General features: G+C 37.8%; 1 protein-coding gene across 3 annotated transcripts in view; it reads right to left on the bottom strand.

Moving 5' to 3' along the window:
- Gabra3 (gamma-aminobutyric acid type A receptor subunit alpha3) overlaps positions 1-18,008 on the bottom strand; it is a 236,062-nt gene that overhangs the window by 74,167 nt on the left and 143,887 nt on the right. For all 3 annotated transcript variants that reach the window (XM_058582576.1, XM_058582578.1, XM_046453413.2), the window contains one exon: positions 1,832-1,899. In XM_058582576.1, the coding sequence (XP_058438559.1) occupies positions 1,832-1,899 (68 nt within the window). The remainder of the gene's footprint in view (positions 1-1,831; positions 1,900-18,008) is intronic.

The raw sequence follows: 18,008 nt of genomic DNA, 5'->3' as shown, positions 1-18,008 counted from the left end.
TACTGAGCTCTCCTTAAGTGTCAAGTGATATAAGTGCCTGGGAAACCATGAAGACTCAGCATTTGCTGTCAAGGAGTTCACAGGGAGTCTACTTTACCCTTAACCACTCACATACTGTATTAGCTTTTCATCCCCATAACCAAAATACTTGATAAGAGTAACTTTGAGAAAGAAAAGTTTACTTTGGCTCATGATTTCAGAGATTAATTCCATGGTTGGCCAACTCCATTGCTTTGGGGACTGAAGTGAGGTAGAACATCATGGTGAAAATGATGTGGTAGAGTAAAACTGCTCAGATCATGCTCAGATCATGGCAACCAGGGTCGATGCAGTGGAAAAACAAGACAGACAATAGAGAGAGGCAGAGAAAAAGAGAGGAGGGGACAAAACATAATCGCCAAGGGCGTCCTCCCTCAATGATCTACTTCCTTAAGGCATGCTCCATTTGCCTACAGTTATCACCCTGCAGTTCATTCAAATTATTAATTCATCAAGGGGATTAACTCACTGATAATAATTGCCTAGAACTCTGAGCCTTGCTGTATTGGGAACCATGTTTCCAAAGCATGAGCTTTTCAGGAGACATTCCAGATCAGAAATATATACATATTAATAGCTTCCCTTCCTGAGAACTAATCTTCTTTTCTGACTCCTAGACTTCACTCCTAATGGATGAGTATGTCAGTATGTCTAAATTTGCTTTCAGCCGCATTTTCCTCCTTGCAGTCCATTCTATATAGACCACTACATAAGTCATTCTAAAACAATATTATTATATTTTCACAATCCTACTCAAATCTCTTTAGTGGCTCTGCATTACCTACAGGAAAAACTCTACCACTTCCCTATTCAAATGCTTGTATTTACTCATTAGGTCAAAAGAAGCCCTCTCCCCTCTTAATACAGTGTATGTATGTATATATATATATATATATATATATATATATATATAGAGAGAGAGAGAGAGAGAGAGAGAGAGAGAGAGAGAGAAAACATACTTTCCCAGATATTAAATTTTTTATTCTCAAAACATTTAGCATCTAATAACTGCCAGGCATACAGAGGAGATAATTGCTTCTTTGTTTATATGATGATTTGATCAAATATCTGATATCAGTAGGTACTGATGTGTGGCCTATTAGTATGAAATGTCTCACCTTGATGCCTCACAATATTCTTTGCTTTTGCAGCAAGAGAGAATGATGGGAGAAGAAGCACTTTTCTTGCAGATGGCTCATGATCATCTCCTTGCTAACTCTGCTATGTCCTGCCATATTCTTTAAGTCTATCCCAAAGGTGTCATCCTGCCTACATATATAGAAGGATCAGTATCCAGTAGTGGTTTAGACTCTTTCTCCAAACTCCTTGAATCACTCCAGTCAATTCATGACCTCAGTGAATTAAACTCAGTTGCAAAGAACAGACTTCTTGGATGACACTGTTGGCTGCTTATGCAAGGATCCCTACCAAAATGCTCTCCTCACATTATCTATTTGTAGCAGTATATGTATGGTGTTGGTAAAGTATAAAGGGAAAGGGTGGAGAAAATTTGATTGCAGATAGGGAGCCACGCCAAGTTTTTAAGGGTATTTTGTGGAAGAAGACAAGGATTCGCCTGCTGTGGGTCTGTACTTTTATTTATGAATGGTTAAGGATAGCAGGGGAAAGATGGATTTGGCTAAACCTAGACTAGTGAGGGTACAAAATTCATGTGAAACAAGATTTCTCCTCAGAACACAGCTACAAGGCCCTGCTGTAAGAAAATACCAATTTGTTTTCTTAAACCTATTGCATCATTTTTCATTTTTATCTTCCTAGGAAGTAAACTTACCATGTCCGTGTCAGACACAGGGCCAAAACTGGTCACATAGATGTCAGTCTTCACTTCAGTCACGGCATCTGAGCAAAATAAAGTAAAAAAAAAGCAGAATATCATGAAAGAGTGTTGCCTTAGATCGGAGAGAATACTTGCTATTTCTGAGAAAAGATGTTTCACACACTCATAGGAAAAACCCCTCAAGAACTTCTCACCTGTCCTGTACTTCACAGAGAACATGCTAGATACAGGCATAAAGTAGGTTTCTATTTTAGTCAGTTGTTTTTCTTGCCTTGAAAAAAAAATACCTGACAAGAATAATTTTAAGGAGGAAAAGTTTATTTGGGGGCTTGCAGTTTCTGAGTTCTCAGACCATTGATGGCTGATTCCATTCCTCAGAGGCCAAGGGGGAAACCTCATATCTAAACCATAACAGCTCATCCCTGGCCACCTAAAATTCAAGGCCATTTCATAATGCAAAACACATTCAGTCCATTCCTAGAGTCCCCATAGTCTTAACAGTTTTAGAACTGTCCTAAAGTCCAAGTCCAAAGTAGCCTGTGATACTCAAGGCAATCTCTCATTGTGCACTCCTGTAAAAATCAAAAGATTCTGCAATCTGTATATGGGGTAAAAATAGGAGTTCATAACCCACTTGAATCAAAGTGTGAAATATGATATATCAAGAACTATGTAATGTTTTGAACAACCAACAATAAAAAATTTTAAAAAAAGCAAATTGCAAATATCCAATATATAAAGGCATAGAGTAAACATTTTCATTACAAAATGAAAAAATAGGGGCATAGAAAGTTGGGATAGGACCAAAGTAAGACTGAAATACATCTGGGCAAACAAGTCCTCTAGTCCCATGTGTGCTATTTGGAGCACAGGAGATAATGATGTACTCTCCAAAAGGCTTGTGTAGCTCTGCCCCTGTGACCTTGTTGGTTGCAACCTACCTGGCCTCTTTGTTGGCTTGTTTCTGCTTGATTCCTGCAGTTTTCCTCAGCAGACTTCCCACATTACTGTCATTTCATAATCTCAGGGGTCTCCAGCAGCTTTGGCTTCTTTCTCTCATCTCCATGCAATGCCCTCTCAGGGGCAGCCCATAGGCAATCCTCCCCATTGCACTTTGCCTGGCCTCCCAGGCCTCCCTTTGAAATCTTGGTGGAAGCCTCCATGACCCCCTAACTCCAGCATCCTATAATCCTGCAGAACCAGCACCTCATGGTTGATGCCAGGGTCTTTTGCTGTGTTGAGCAGTAGCCAAGCCTCCAGAAACTACAGCAGCAGTCTCTGAATGCCTTGGTGGATGCACTTGGTGAAACAAATTCTTACCCCTACCCATGCAAGTAGGGTACCCCACTGGGCTCAAAGAAATTTTTACTTTTATACCCTTGAAACTGAGATAGATGTGGCTTGCCCATTTCCTAGATTTCCTCAAGCCATTTTGTCCTATTGTTTCTGGATAAAGTTTTTACCATTTCTTTAGTGACTGTAATGTCTTTAACATTCATTACATCTTCATTAGCCCCAGTTTTATTCACAGTTTTCTGGCCAAAATGCAAGATTTTCAAATCTTTCTGCTCCTGATTATCACAATAAACTTGGCTGAAATTTGCCAGTAATATCCACACCGTTGCCTGAATATTATGCCGCCTAGAAATTTCTTCTGCCAGATTAATAGTCCATCATCTTTAAATTCAGTCTCACACACTAGCATAGCAATATGTAAAACAGTGGATGTGTAACCGATGTGATGCTGCAATCTATATACGGGGTAAAAATGGGAGTTCATAACCCACTTGAATCAAAGTGTGAAATATGATATGTCAAGAACTATGTAATGTTTTGAACAGCCAACAATAAAAATTAAAGGAAAATAAATAAATAAATAAATTCAGTCTCACAGAAATCTCAGGACTTGGGCAAAATATAGACAACTTTTCAGCTGGAACATAACATGAATAGCCTACAGTCTAGTCTTCTGAGCTCTCACCAGAATTCCCTCTTCAAGTCCACTTATAACAATCTGAAACTTTTCCAGCTTGCATTGCTAAACTTTCTAAAATTCCTCCCACAAATTCCAAAAATCCCCCAAACCTTGTTCAGGTTAGTACAGCAACAACCCCACTTCTCAGTATTAATTTCTTCTGTTTTAGTCAGATTTTATGCTACTATGATCAAAAGATCTGACACGAACAATTTTAAGGAGCAAAAATTTATTTGGGGGCTCATGGTTTCAGAGCTCTTAATCTATAGAGAGCTGACTCCATTTCCAGTGCCCATGGCAAGGCAGTATGGTGGAGGAAAGCATCTAGGGACATGGAACTAGAAAGCAGAGAGAGAGAATTCATCAACAGAGATAAAATATATACCCCAAGGGAATGGCCCCCAAGAGCTACCTCCTCCAGTCACACCCTACCTGCCTTGAGTTACCACATATTTAATTTCTATCAGAGGATTAATTCTCCCATTGGGTTTAGACTCTTATAACCCAAATCATTTCACCTCTAAACCTTCTTGCATTATCTTACACATGAGCTTTTTGGGGGACATCTCATAGTTAAACCATAACAGTATCTTTTTAGGTAGCACTGCAAATTACACCAGATTCCCAAAGCAACATAATTTAGAGAGGGCACTTAGAGATCCCTAGTATTCACTCATGTTGGGTTCTCTCACTAGGTTTACCATTACCTGTGTTAGGTTACAAATGTTGCAAAATCCAGCTCTCTCCCACTTCTAGGAACCTAAGTAGATTGTACTACCACTCCCTTGCTCACATAAAGTATAAAGGAGCAATGTGGCTGGTTCAAGTTGTGGGAAGAAGTATTGTGTCCCTTTCTTTCTGGAAAATTTAAGGTCTAATGCAAGGTCCTCTATGCAGAAGAGATCATGGAAACAAACACATTTGATGTGGTGCTACCATAAGATCAAAAGAGTCTGGAGTGACGAGCTATGAAGGACAACTGCCTTGGTGAGTAGTCTGGGTCCGCAAGAGACTTTACATGAATGAGAAATACATTTTTGCTGAGTGACTGAGGTCTGGAGATAATTGATATCACGTGATACATTCTCCTTACATTTATTTTTTTTCTTTATTATACTATCCTAATCGAAGAGCTTCTGAAGGGCAGCATCCCTGTTTTATCTCTATACCCTCAACATACAGAATAGTGGTTTGTTACTCAGAGGGTGTCCACTAAACACTTTTTTGTATTAATGGATGAATCCCATCGCATATTTGTCATGTGGCAAAATAATACTGTCTTAGTCCATTTTTGCTGGCATAACAAAATTCCTTAGACTGGATAATTTTTAAATAACAGAAATTTATAGCTCACAGTTTTCAAGGCTGGGAAATCCAAAATCAAGACCCCAATAAAACTGAGAGCCCATTCCTCATATACGGTATCTTCTGTATCATCACATACTGGAAGGGGCTAGGAAGTATTCTTAAGCCATTTTTATAAAAGCACTAATCCCATTCATGGACTAATCAGAACTGCAAGGCCCCACCTCCTAATACTATCACAGTGAGGATTAAGTTTCAACATAGGAATATTGGAAAGACACAAACATTCAAATCATAATGGATACCCAGAAAATGAAGCTATCCCCCTTCTAAGTTTCTTGTTTTCTGCTTCCATAATCCCTGTTTTTCTCACTGCAGCTCATTTGGCCCACTCATACCAGCGTGTCTCAGAGCACAAGGCAAAGCAGCCTACTCCAGACGTAAAGCCCATATCAGTAAGTCATCAAAGTCCCACTCTAGGTGAGCATGCCTGACCCTAGTGGAGATATCATCAATAAAGCCTACACAAGATTTTATATATGTGTATAATGAATTGGTTACTGAAGCCTAGGGTACTATTTCTTTTCTTTCACAGAGAGGTAAGGCATTTACCTCCTCCATATGTACCATATTCTCTGCACTCAGGCAGTCCTGGATTCTCCCTGAATATACTTCATATCTTGTTGATTTCTCACATTCCAGAACTATCCCTGAAGAACTGATGGGTTCAATATACTCAAGGCCAATGCACTCATCCAAAAACATTCCATTTTCAGAAGAGACTATAAGTATCATTTAGTAATAATCAACACTATAATCAATTCACCAAAAGACACAATTTGCTCCTAAGCTTAATCAGCAAATAACACGTCTCTAAAACTAGAGTTGTGTTTTAAATAGTTGGGCTCTTGTCTAGGGTACAGGCTGCCTCAGAGCTATTTCTGTACTTGAAGGAGCAGAGTCTATGCCTCAGAACTCATAATACGACTCCTAAAGGTATGTTTCCTCACACATACTATCAGGCTCATTTGCTGGTGGAGCAAATCCATTACACCTACTATTTGGCATAATGACTCCAATTGCCCTACTCCCAAGTACATAAAACACAATTAATTAATCAATGGAAGAGATCATAATCACATTAGAATCCTACATAATAGGCAGGACATTCCAGACACACAACGACTTTCTACACCAATGGAATTGTACAATTTTAAAAGAGTTATATACATTTTCAACAGAGGACTCAGCTTACAGGGGAAAAATGAGAAGAGAGTTGATGACAAGATATTACAAAATTCAAGGATATTATAGGACTGGAGAGATCTTGTGTAAAGTTGCCCAGCTTTAAAGTGACAAAAAAAGATCTCCTGTCAAAATTCCCTTCTCTTCCTTCTACTTCTCAGGCCAAGTCAGCACTTAATGACACTAGTGGAACAGTCAAGTGGCAAGAGGCTGTACTAATTCTGAGGGTACAAAAGGAACCAGCCATAAAAAAGAGCCCTGGGGTAGTCAGAAATACTTGTGTTCTGGATCTCTTTTCCTGACTTGGTATAAGCTTTACAAAAGAATGTGTTTCTTTGGTTACTCTTTAGCTGCAGAAAAGGGGATTTTGGAAGTTCACTCTGGTAATCAGTCCGTTATAATGGATACCAAACCCCTTCTTTAATTTCAAGAAAAAATCTGGCAGGTAAGAGAATTAGGGGAAGTGAAATAAAAAGTGGGGGAGAGGAAAGGCTGGAAGGAAAGGTAAAGGACAGAGGTAATTAAAAAGGATTTGAGGTAAAAGATGGAAATACAGGATGAATGGGAAAAATGTGAAGAGAGGGAAAGAAAGGAATAGATAAGAGGAAATAAAACTAGTGATATAGAAACCTAGCAAGAGACAATGGGTAAATGAGAGAATAATGCTAAGAGATAAAAAGAGACATAATGTTTTTTTTCACCAGAGGAGCCCCAAATCCCTCAAACATAAAGGTGTGGAAAAGTGATTCTACTCATATCCTGGAAGTCCAAATGAAAGAGTGTTTTGAATTTATATTAACAACCTTAGGTATCTGACCTTCCATTCCAAGCCCGGGCAAACACTGGGATATCTGACATCCCTCCATTGTTCTACACAGGGACCACCATGCCCCAATAGCTAATCTAATTCTCTGCCTAAGAAATCTAGAATCTTAAAGTAAGGTACTTGAGAAAACACACAGAAGTTCCCTACAAAAGAATGATAGAGCGCTTAAAAGCATGATTAACTGGGTTTGAATTTAGGCTCTGCCACTGTTCTCTGTGTGCCTTTTGTCACTTAACTCTTCTATACTTGTTTCTTCATCTGGAAAATTGGAATAATGATAGCACCTACCTCAGAATTGCTCTGAGGATATTCAGTTTTCAGTGTATGCTAGCTATCACTTCTAGTTAATGTTATTCCAGAGGCTAGACCACATGAGTTACCTGATTATACCAGGTGGGCAGAATTCACACAGAAGTTTAAGGTGTTGGGCCCCAGACAGAGAAGACAGAATCCACTTAGCACTCCAGTTCCTCTGTGTGAAGGAATAATTAAAAATTTGTGATTTCATTTAATTGGACACAAAGACCAGTGAATTAGACTAAAACTGATGAGGGTCACAATTCAGAGTCTAGTCCCTATTTGCAACCTTATCAATAAAGATAAATGTGAAATAGTAATTAGTGGAAAATAAGCAGGGCTTATTTTTTCATCATTGCTTACATATGCTCCTTCACTCTTTATTCATTGATTTTATGGACTTAATATCCTTCCAATGTTTCCCTCTGAAAGAAAACATGAATTATCTTTTCTTTTTGCAAATTTACTGTGATATTATAAGTGCTTCAATGGTACCAAATTAACCCAAACATATATGAAATATATACACATACATATGGCCACACACTTCCTTAACACTTATTAGGACTATCATTGTTGGAAAACACATGAAGCAGCCTTACATTCTTTCTACTTGCTGATCCAAAAGAGTAAATATCACAGAATCACCAAATGACCACTTTATTTATGTTTAATATATTCTGCATGATAAACTGAATTTTCTAGTTTAACCTCAAATATACATTAATCTTAGCATTGCCCTTTGAACCCACAACAACAAAGTGTCCTCCATTTTATTCTGAGACAGGGCCTTGTTAAAATGCTGAGGCTGGCCTCAAAATTGCAGTGCTCCGCTCCTGACTTAGCCTCCTAACCAAGCCTTTATGAAATAGCGAACTGGGAACTAAAACCAGAGATTGGGTCAGACCAGAGACAAGCCAGTTCCACCCCTCCCTTCGGACACTCCAGCAAGGAGGCAGGGGCCCGCCATTGCAGAGAGGGGAAGTCACCAAAGTTCGGCCAAAGAGATTCCTTCCCAGCGGAATCTACTTTAGCAGGTGTGTGACTCCCACCCGCATCAGATACAAACAACCGGGAAACTTCAAAATCTCTCCGAGGGCGTGACTGTAAGGGCCAAAGGACTCTCGACCCCCAACTCCCAATACTGCCAGTGACGTGGGCGTGACTGTAGGGGCGGAGGGAAGCAGAGAAGACTCCCCACCCCCAACTCCCCCAACCGCCAACTGAGAGGGCGTGACAGTAGGGGCGGAGGGAAACAGAGGACACTCCAGACCCCCAACTCCTCCTACTGCCAGCGGAGTGGTCGTGATTGTAGGGGCTGAGGGAAGCAGATGGGATCCTCGACCCCCAACTCCCATTACCACCAGTGGTGACACCAATGGTCTTAGCCGCCAGACTCCGAAGGTGTGCCCACCAAAGGGGTCAGGAAAAATTAAACTATTGACTCCCAGAACACAGCTCCACAGCACTGGGGCTTAGATGAATGACAGAGAGAGTGCTCAGTTGTTAGGGAAATAGAGCACCCAGAGGGGCTGAAAGTGTAACCAAATTTTTGGAGAACCTCCTCCGGTGCACAGGACCTGGCTGGCTGGCAGGAGGAAGGGGAGGAGGGGCTGTAGAAGTGAAACGGCTCTGGACCAACAGGATTGAGAGACTCCCAGGAGCCGCCTTACAGGGATTGCTGTTGACACATTGAGGGCAAATCTCAGCCCGGAGGGCACAGCTCTGCCTACGGGAAGAGAAGAAAATGGATCTCTAAGACCTAATTTTATTTCTTATTTTATTTTATCTTTTCTCTCCCTTTTTCCCTCTTTCTCTCCCCTTCCAAGTTTTATTGTTCTTTCCATTCTCCTCTATGCTATCTAACTCCCCCTCCTTCTTTCTTTTCAAGAGCACCTTCCTTTCCCTTCCCCCCAACTTTCATCCCAAGCATTACGTCCTCCATTTCGTGTAACTGTCTAAATGCAAACAGGTGAATGTTTCGAGGCCGTCTATAGTGCTCCTAAATACCTAGCTACTACCAACACCCTGATCCAATTGACGGTTAGCATCCCCCTTCAGTAGAGCAATCTTCTAAAGTAGCCAAGACATACTAACCCGTATACCTTCATAGCACCTAACCTAAAGTCCTAAGAACAAAAAACAAATCACTATATGCATACAAAATCCGGAAGCCCTTTATAAATTGAATGAATCAGCTCTAAAGTACAATAAAGCCCAACATCTATAGGCATAATCTCCCACCACAAAGGAGAAACAACAGAGATAAACAAAGCCAAAACAAATGTATAGGAGAAAGCAGTTACAAAGCAGTCAAATAGAGCTGGAAAGTAACGTGAACAACATGAAAAAACCAGGGAAAAAAGGAGTACAGATAATGCAGGACAACTTAAATCTACAGGAGGACCTAGAAGCATCAGAAACATGGACAGGGAAAGAAATCAAGGCATACCTAACTCAGATGGAACGGAATTTTAGAGAAGACATGAGACAGCAAATCCAAGAATTGAAAGTATATTTTGAAAACCAACTAAACAAACAAATTCAAACTGCAAAGAACGAGCTTTACCAGGAGATAGAGATCTTAAGAAAAAACCAAACAGTGATTTTAGAAATGCAAGAAACCATAAACCAGATTAAAAATGCTAACGAGAATATTACAAATAGACTAGATCAAGTAGAAGTCAGAACATCAGATAATGAAGACAAAGTTTATCAACTTGAAAAGAATATAGTCAATACTGAAAAGATGCTTAAATCTTATGAGCAATCTATCCAAGAGATATGGGATTTCATCAAAAAACCAAATTTGAGAGTCATTGGGATAGAAGAAGGCACAGAGATTCAAGCCAAAGGAATGGACAACCTATTGAATGAAATAATCCTAGAAAACTTCCCAGAGATGAAAGATGGAATGGATTGCCAAATCCTGGAAGCCTACAGGACCCCAAACATCCAAAACTGTAATAGGCCAACTCCAAGACATATAATTATGAAGATAGCCAACATACAGAACAAGGAGAGAATATTAAAAGCTACGAGGGAAAGGAGGCAGATTACATTCAGGGGTAAACCAATTAGGTTAACGGCTGATTTTTCATCACAGACTTTGAAAGCGAGAAGATCCTGGAACAATGTATTTCAAACACTTAAAAATAATGGATTCCAACCAAGAATACTGTATCCAGCAAAATTAAGCTTCAGATTTGACAATGAAATTAAAATCTTTCACGATAAACAAAAGCTAAAAGATTTCGCAGCAAGAAAACCAGCACTGCAAAGCATTTTGGGCAAAATTCTACAAGAAGAGGAATGGAAAAACAGTGCCCAAAACCAACAGCGGGAGGTATCTCAGTAAAGGGGGAGGAAAACAACCAAAAAGTAAAAACTAGCCAAACTAAAATAAATAAATAAATAAACATGACTGGAAGTACAAATCATATTTAAATTGTAACCTTAAATGTTAATGGACTAAACTCACCAATCAAGAGACACAGGCTGGTAACCTGGATCAAAAAAACAAATCCAACAATATGCTGCCTTCAGGAGACTCATATGATAGGAAAAGACATACACAGGCTGAAGGTGAAAGGTTGGGAAAAATCATACCACTCACATGGCCCTCGGAAGCAAGCAGGAGTGGCCATACTCATATCGAATAAAATCAACTTCAAACCTAAGTTAATCAAAAGGGATAAAGAAGGACACTATATCCTGTTAAAAGGAACTATTCACCAACAAGACATAACAATTATCAATTTATATGCACCAAATAATGGTGCAGCAACGTTCATAAAACAAACTCTCCTCAAGTTCAAAAGTCAAATTGACCACAACACAATAATTATGGGTGACTTCAACACACCGCTCTCACCATTAGACAGATCCTCCAGACAAAAGCTGAATAAAGAAACTATAGAACTCAATGACACAATCAATAACCTAGACTTAACCGACATATATAGAATATATCAACCATCATCAAGTGGATACACGTTCTTCTCAGCAGCACATGGATCTTACTCAAAGATAGATCATATACTATGCCATAGGGCAACTCTTAGTAAATATAAAGGAGTGGAGATAATACCATGCACCATATCTGATAATAATGGAATGAAACTGGAAATCAATGAAAAAAGAAGGAAGGAAAAATCCTGCATCACATGGAAAATAAACAATATGTTACTGAATGATCAATGGGTTACAGAAGACATAAAGGAGGAAATCAAAAAATTCTTAGAGATAAACGACAATTCAGACACAACATACCGGAATCTATGGGACACAATGAAAGCAGTTTTAAGAGGGAAATTCATTTCCTGGAGTTCATTCCTCAAAAAAAGAAAAAAACAACAAATAAACGAACTCACACTACATCTCAAAACCCTAGAAAAGGAAGAGCAAAACAACAGCAAATATAGCAGAAGACAAGAAATAATTAAAATCAGACCGGAAATCAACGAAATTGAAACAAAAAAAACCATTGAAAAAATTGATAAAACTAAAAGTTGGTTCTTTGAAAAAATAAATAAGATCGACAGACCCTTAGCCATGCTAACGAAGAGAAGAAGAGAGAAAACTCAAATCACTAACATACGGGATGAAAAAGGCAATATCACAACAGACACTTCAGAAATACAGAAGATAATTAGAAAGTATTTTGAAACCCTATATTCTAATAAAATAGAAGACAGTGAAGACATCGATAAATTTCTTAAGTCATATGAGCTGCCCAGATTGAGTCAGGAAGACACACACAATTTAAACAGACCAATAACAAAGGAAGAAATAGAAGAAGCCATCAAAAGACTACCAACCAAAAAAAGCCCTGGACCAGATGGGTATACAGCGGAGTTTTACAAAACCTTCAAAGAAGAATTAATACCAATACTTTTCAAGCTATTTCAAGAAATAGAAAAAGAAGGAGCTCTTCCAAATTCATTCTATGAGGCCAACATCACCCTGATCCCGAAACCAGACAAAGACACTTCAAAGAAAGAAAACTACAGACCAATATCTCTAATGAACATAGATGCAAAAATTCTCAATAAAATCCTGGCGAATCGAATACAAAAGCATATCAAAAAAATTGTGCACCATGATCAAGTAGGATTCATCCCTGGGATGCAAGGTTGGTTCAATATACGGAAATCAATAAATATTATTCACCACATCAATAGACTTAAAGATAAGAACCATATGATCGTCTCGATAGATGCAGAAAAAGCATTCGACAAAGTACAGCATCCTTTTATGTTCAAAACACTAGAAAAACTGGGGATAACAGGAACTTACCTCAACATTGTAAAAGCTATATATGCTAAGCCTCAGGCTAGCATCATTCTAAATGGAGAAAAACTGAAGGCATTCCCGCTAAAATCTGGAACAAGACAGGGATGCCCTCTCTCACCACTTCTATTTAATTTAGTCCTTGAAATACTAGCCAGAGCAATTAGACAGACAAAAGAAATTAAAGGCATAAAAATAGGAAAAGAAGAACTTAAAATATCACTATTTGCGGACGATATGATCCTATACTTAGAAGACCCAAAAGGGTCTACAAAGAAACTACTAGAACTGATAAATGAATTCAGCAAAGTGGCAGGATATAAAATCAACACGCATAAATCAAAGGCATTCCTGTATATCAGTAACAAAACTTCTGAAATGGAAATGAGGAAAACCACCCCATTCACAATATCCTCAAAAAAAATAAAATACTTGGGAATCAACCTAACAAAAGAGGTGAAAGATTTATACAATGAAAACTACAGAACCCTAAAGAGAGAGATAGAAGAAGATCTTAGAAGATGGAAAAATGTACCCTGTTCATGGATAGGCAGAACCAACATCATCAAAATGGCGATATTACCCAAAGTTCTCTACAGGTTCAACGCAATGCCAATCAAAATCCCAACGGCATTTCTGGTAGAAATAGATAAAGCTATCATGAAATTCATATGGAAAAACAAAAGACCCAGAATAGCAAAAGCAATTCTAAGCAGGAAGTGTGAATCAGGCGGTATAGCGATACCAGACTTCAAACTATACTACAGAGCAATAGTAACAAAAACAGCATGGTACTGGTACCAAAACAGGCAGGTGGATCAATGGTACAGAATAGAGGACACAGAGACCAATCCACAAAACTACAACTTTCTTATATTTGATAAAGGCGCTAAAAGCATGCAATGGAGAAGGATAGCATCTTCAACAAATGGTGCTGGGAAAACTGGAAATCCATATGCAACAAAATGAAACTGAATCCCTTTCTCTCGCCATGCACAAAAGTGAATTCAAAATGGATCAAGGAGCTTGATATCAAATCAGAGACACGCCGTCTGATAGAAGAAAAAGTTGACTACGATCTACAGTCAGTGGGGTCGGGCTCCAAATTCCTCAATAGGACACCCATAGCACAAAAGTTAATAACTAGAATCAACAAATGGGACTTACTCAAACTAAAAAGTTTTTTCTCAGCAAAAGATACAGTAAGAGAGGTAAATAGAGAGCCTACATCCTGGGAACAAATCTTTACTCCTCACACTTCAGATAGAGCCCTAATATCCAGAATATACAAAGAACTCAAAAAATTAAACAACAAGATAACAAACAACCCTATCAACAAATGGGCGAAGGACCTGAACAGACACTTCTCAGAGGAGGACATACAATCTATCAATAAGTACATGAAAAAATGCTCACCATCTCTAGCAGTCAGAGAAATGCAAATCAAAACCACCCTAAGATACCATCTCACTCCAGTAAGATTGGCAGCCATTATGATGTCAAGCAACAACAAGTGCTGGCGAGGATGTGGGGAAAAGGGTACACTTGTACATTGCTGGTGGAACTGCAAACTGGTGCGGGCAATATGGAAAGCAGTATGGAGATTCCTAGGAAAGCTGGGAATGGAACCACCATTTGACCCAGCTATCGCCCTTCTCGGTCTATTCCCTGAGGACCTTAAAAGAGCATACTATAGGGATACTGCCACATCAATGATCATGGCAGCACAATTCACAATAGCTAGACTTTGGAATCAACCCAGATGCCCTTCAATAGATGAATGGATTAAAAAACTGTGGCATTTATACACAATGGAGTATTACGCAGCACTAAAAAATGACAAAATCATGGATTTTGCAGGGAAATGGATGGCATTAGAGCAGATTATGCTAAGTGAAGCTAGCCAATCCTTAAAAAACAAATGCCAAATGTCTTCTTTGATATAAAGAGAGCAACTAAGATCAGAACAGGGAAGAAGAGCATGAGGAAAAGATTAACATTAAACAGAGATGAGTGGGGGGAGAGAAAGGGAGAGAGAAGGGAAACTATGGAAATGGAAGGAGACCCTCATATTTACACAAAATTACATATAAGAGTTTGTGAGGGGAAAGGGAAAAAAAAAACAAGGGAGAGAATTAAACAACAGCAGATGGGGTAGAGAGGGAAGATGAGAGGGAAGGGGAGGGGGGATAGTAGAGGATAGGAAAGGCAGCAGAATACAACAGACACTAGTATGACAATATGTAAATCAATGGATGTGTAACTGATGTGATTCTGCAATCTGTATATGGGCTAAAAATGGGAGTTCATAACCCACTTGAATCAAATGTATGGAAGATGATATGTCATGAGCTGTGTAATGTTTTGAACAACCAATTAAAAAAAATAGCACACTGTAAGGGCTGGAACTCAAATACGTAAATCATTTCAATATTTAAAAAAACACAACCCTAGGCAATAATTTGTATCAAGACTAAAAAAGATTTTAAATTGCAAAATTATAATACTTATTCTTGAAAATTATTAGTCTTTGCATTTGTACAGAGGTATTTTGCATGTGAGGCTGAGGATATCCAACTCCTCTATTTTAGAAAAGATGTGAGGACCCCAAAAGCATGAGCTTGCTTCAGGACTCCTCATCATTGATCACCTGCCTTCAAGCCAATGGAAGAAAAGCCCCAGAGGGAGCATGAGGACCTCTGAGAGGGCCCTGGTTCTGATGCAGCTTGGCACCACTATGTCCCCACCTGGCCCATGTCCCCACCTGGCCTGTGTCCCCATCCCCACTGGACTGCGTTCTTTTTCTTTGTTAAAGAAATTGAAAACTAACACAAAAATTATTTGAAAAAAATTGGAATGTCACTGGTAAACTCTCTGTCCCTACATGGTGAACAAAAAGAGTCCTTCTGGATAATAAAAAAGGGGGTGGCCTGGCATGGTGATAAGGAAGAGATTAAAAGTCATTGAAAGTATAAAAAAAATACTAATATAGTAATGAAATAGGCAGAAAAAAATAACTGCACAATGTCTTCTCCACTCTAAAAGCATATCTAGAGCCAAGAGCCAGGGGAGATGTGCAGTAAATCTTTAAAACAGTGAAAACATTCCAAAATGTTACAGGTATGCACTTTCATTTTTGCATGGCCTACACATTCTTAACCTAATATATAACTAACATATGAATGTGAAAACCAGTTAGTCCAGGTCCTAGTTCAAGTGAACTATGATAGTATTTCTTTTTATCTCTAAAAAAGGAGTTGATCTTGTTACGATTCTAATATTAAAATATTGTAGTTTCCATAGCCATAGTAAACTAGAAAAGACTACCAGAAGCAGAAACACGTTTGGTACTTACAGATAATATGGCATAGGTAACTTCACATTTCAGTATAACCCCTCTGCTTCAAACACACAATAATGATAGATAAAATACTTTTGTAGTTGTTGATTAATATTTGTTTTATTTATTTATTTTTATGTGATGCCGAGGATGGAACCTGGTGCTTTCTACATGCTAGGGAAGTGCTCTACCTCTGAGCCATAACCCTGGCCCCTCTCTGGTGGTGTCTAGTGAACATTAATTTCATAAGGAAGAAATGTCACTAGAAAGTTCTGAGGGGAACTTCGTGAAACCCTATTTCTAAATAAAATACAATATAGGGCTGGGGATGTGGATCAGTGGTTAAGTACTGCTGGGTTTAATACGTGGTTAAAAAAAGAAATTTCTTGGGCTCAAGGGAAATATGATGTAAGGGGGGGGGGAAATAGTTTATTAGGAGTAAAGAATGGGGAACAGGGATCGAAATCATGTATAAATATAAGGATATTTTCCCTTCTTAAGTTCATTAAAATAGTTATGACTGATGAAACAAAATACTACAATATTATCTTGTGTTTTTAGTGAATGTTGATATAAAAAATTAAACAACTGCAACATTAACATCACTTGATTGGTAAATTGACTTACACTTTATTAGGAATGAAATAATATTAACTAAGAAGACTTTCAAAGATTGCAATCCTTATAGCAACTAATAAATCTCATAAAACATGATTCTAAAATGACTATAAATTAATTAAAATAAAATAATAAAAAAATATTCAAACATTCCAAAAGAATGAAGGAAATATAAAGAAGATAAACACAAGAACCTGGGAGACAAAAAGCAAACAAACAATAAAATGATACATACACAAAAATATATTAAATGTATATGGCCAAGCATACCAACAAAACAAAAATTGTCAGACTGGAAAAAATGCTAGTCATACTCCACGTACAAGAAACAGATAAAAACAAAGGAAAGGAAAATGTATGCAGTGTAAATAATAACTGAAAGAGAAATGCTGTGTCTATATTAATATCAATAAAATAAATTTTAAGAAAGAAAAATTGTGAAACATAAAGACTTACATGATTGAATGACAGGTAAGGCATTACAAGGCCTAAAGTGTATATATCTAGTGATAGGGCTTCAAAACACATGAGGCAAGATTTAAAATAAATGAGGCAAAAACAAGCAGGATCAATGAAAAATAAACAAACCCCAAATTATTGTTGGAAAGGTCAATATTCCTCTATCAGAAATCCAGTAAGGTATGTACAAACAAAATTAATAAACATAAGGAAGATGTGAACATCATCAACCAATACCTACAACAGAAGAATATTAAATCTTTTAAAGTGCAAAAGAATATTCATCCGTTAGGCCTTGAAACAAACCTTAACAAATTTAAAAGAATTGAAATAACATAAATCATGATCAGTGATCATAAAAGATAAAAAAAGGAATTGATAACAGAAAATATCTGTGAAGCCTTCAAATCATTAGAAATTAGTGAACACACTTCTAAAATAACAGAAATAAAGAAGGAAGCCACAGGGATGATACAAAACATAATGAATCGAATAAACTGAAAACACAACATATACAAATGTTGGGATGTACATAAAGAAATATTGAAGGGAAGTTTGTGGCATTAAATTATTATATAAACAAAGAGAAGAGTCAAAAGTTAATAAACTACCATCTAAAGAACTATAAATATAAAAAAGGTATAAAATAAATTAAAAGAAAGTAGAAGGAAAAAACAATAAAAAACAGAGCAGAAAAACTATAGAGAAAAATAGTGACATCATAAACTTGCTCTGATATATGTTTACATTATGGAATAATTGAATCAAGCTAATTAACAAATCTATCATTTCACATTTTTTTATCATTTTGTAG

The sequence above is a fragment of the Marmota monax genome, unplaced genomic scaffold (genome assembly GCF_021218885.2).
Source record: "Marmota monax isolate L192 unplaced genomic scaffold, Marmota_monax_Labrador192_F-V1.1 WCK01_AAM20220418_F8-fsc00142, whole genome shotgun sequence".
NCBI classification, from domain to species: domain Eukaryota; kingdom Metazoa; phylum Chordata; class Mammalia; order Rodentia; family Sciuridae; genus Marmota; species Marmota monax.
This window is presented reverse-complemented; position numbering and strand designations above follow the sequence as displayed.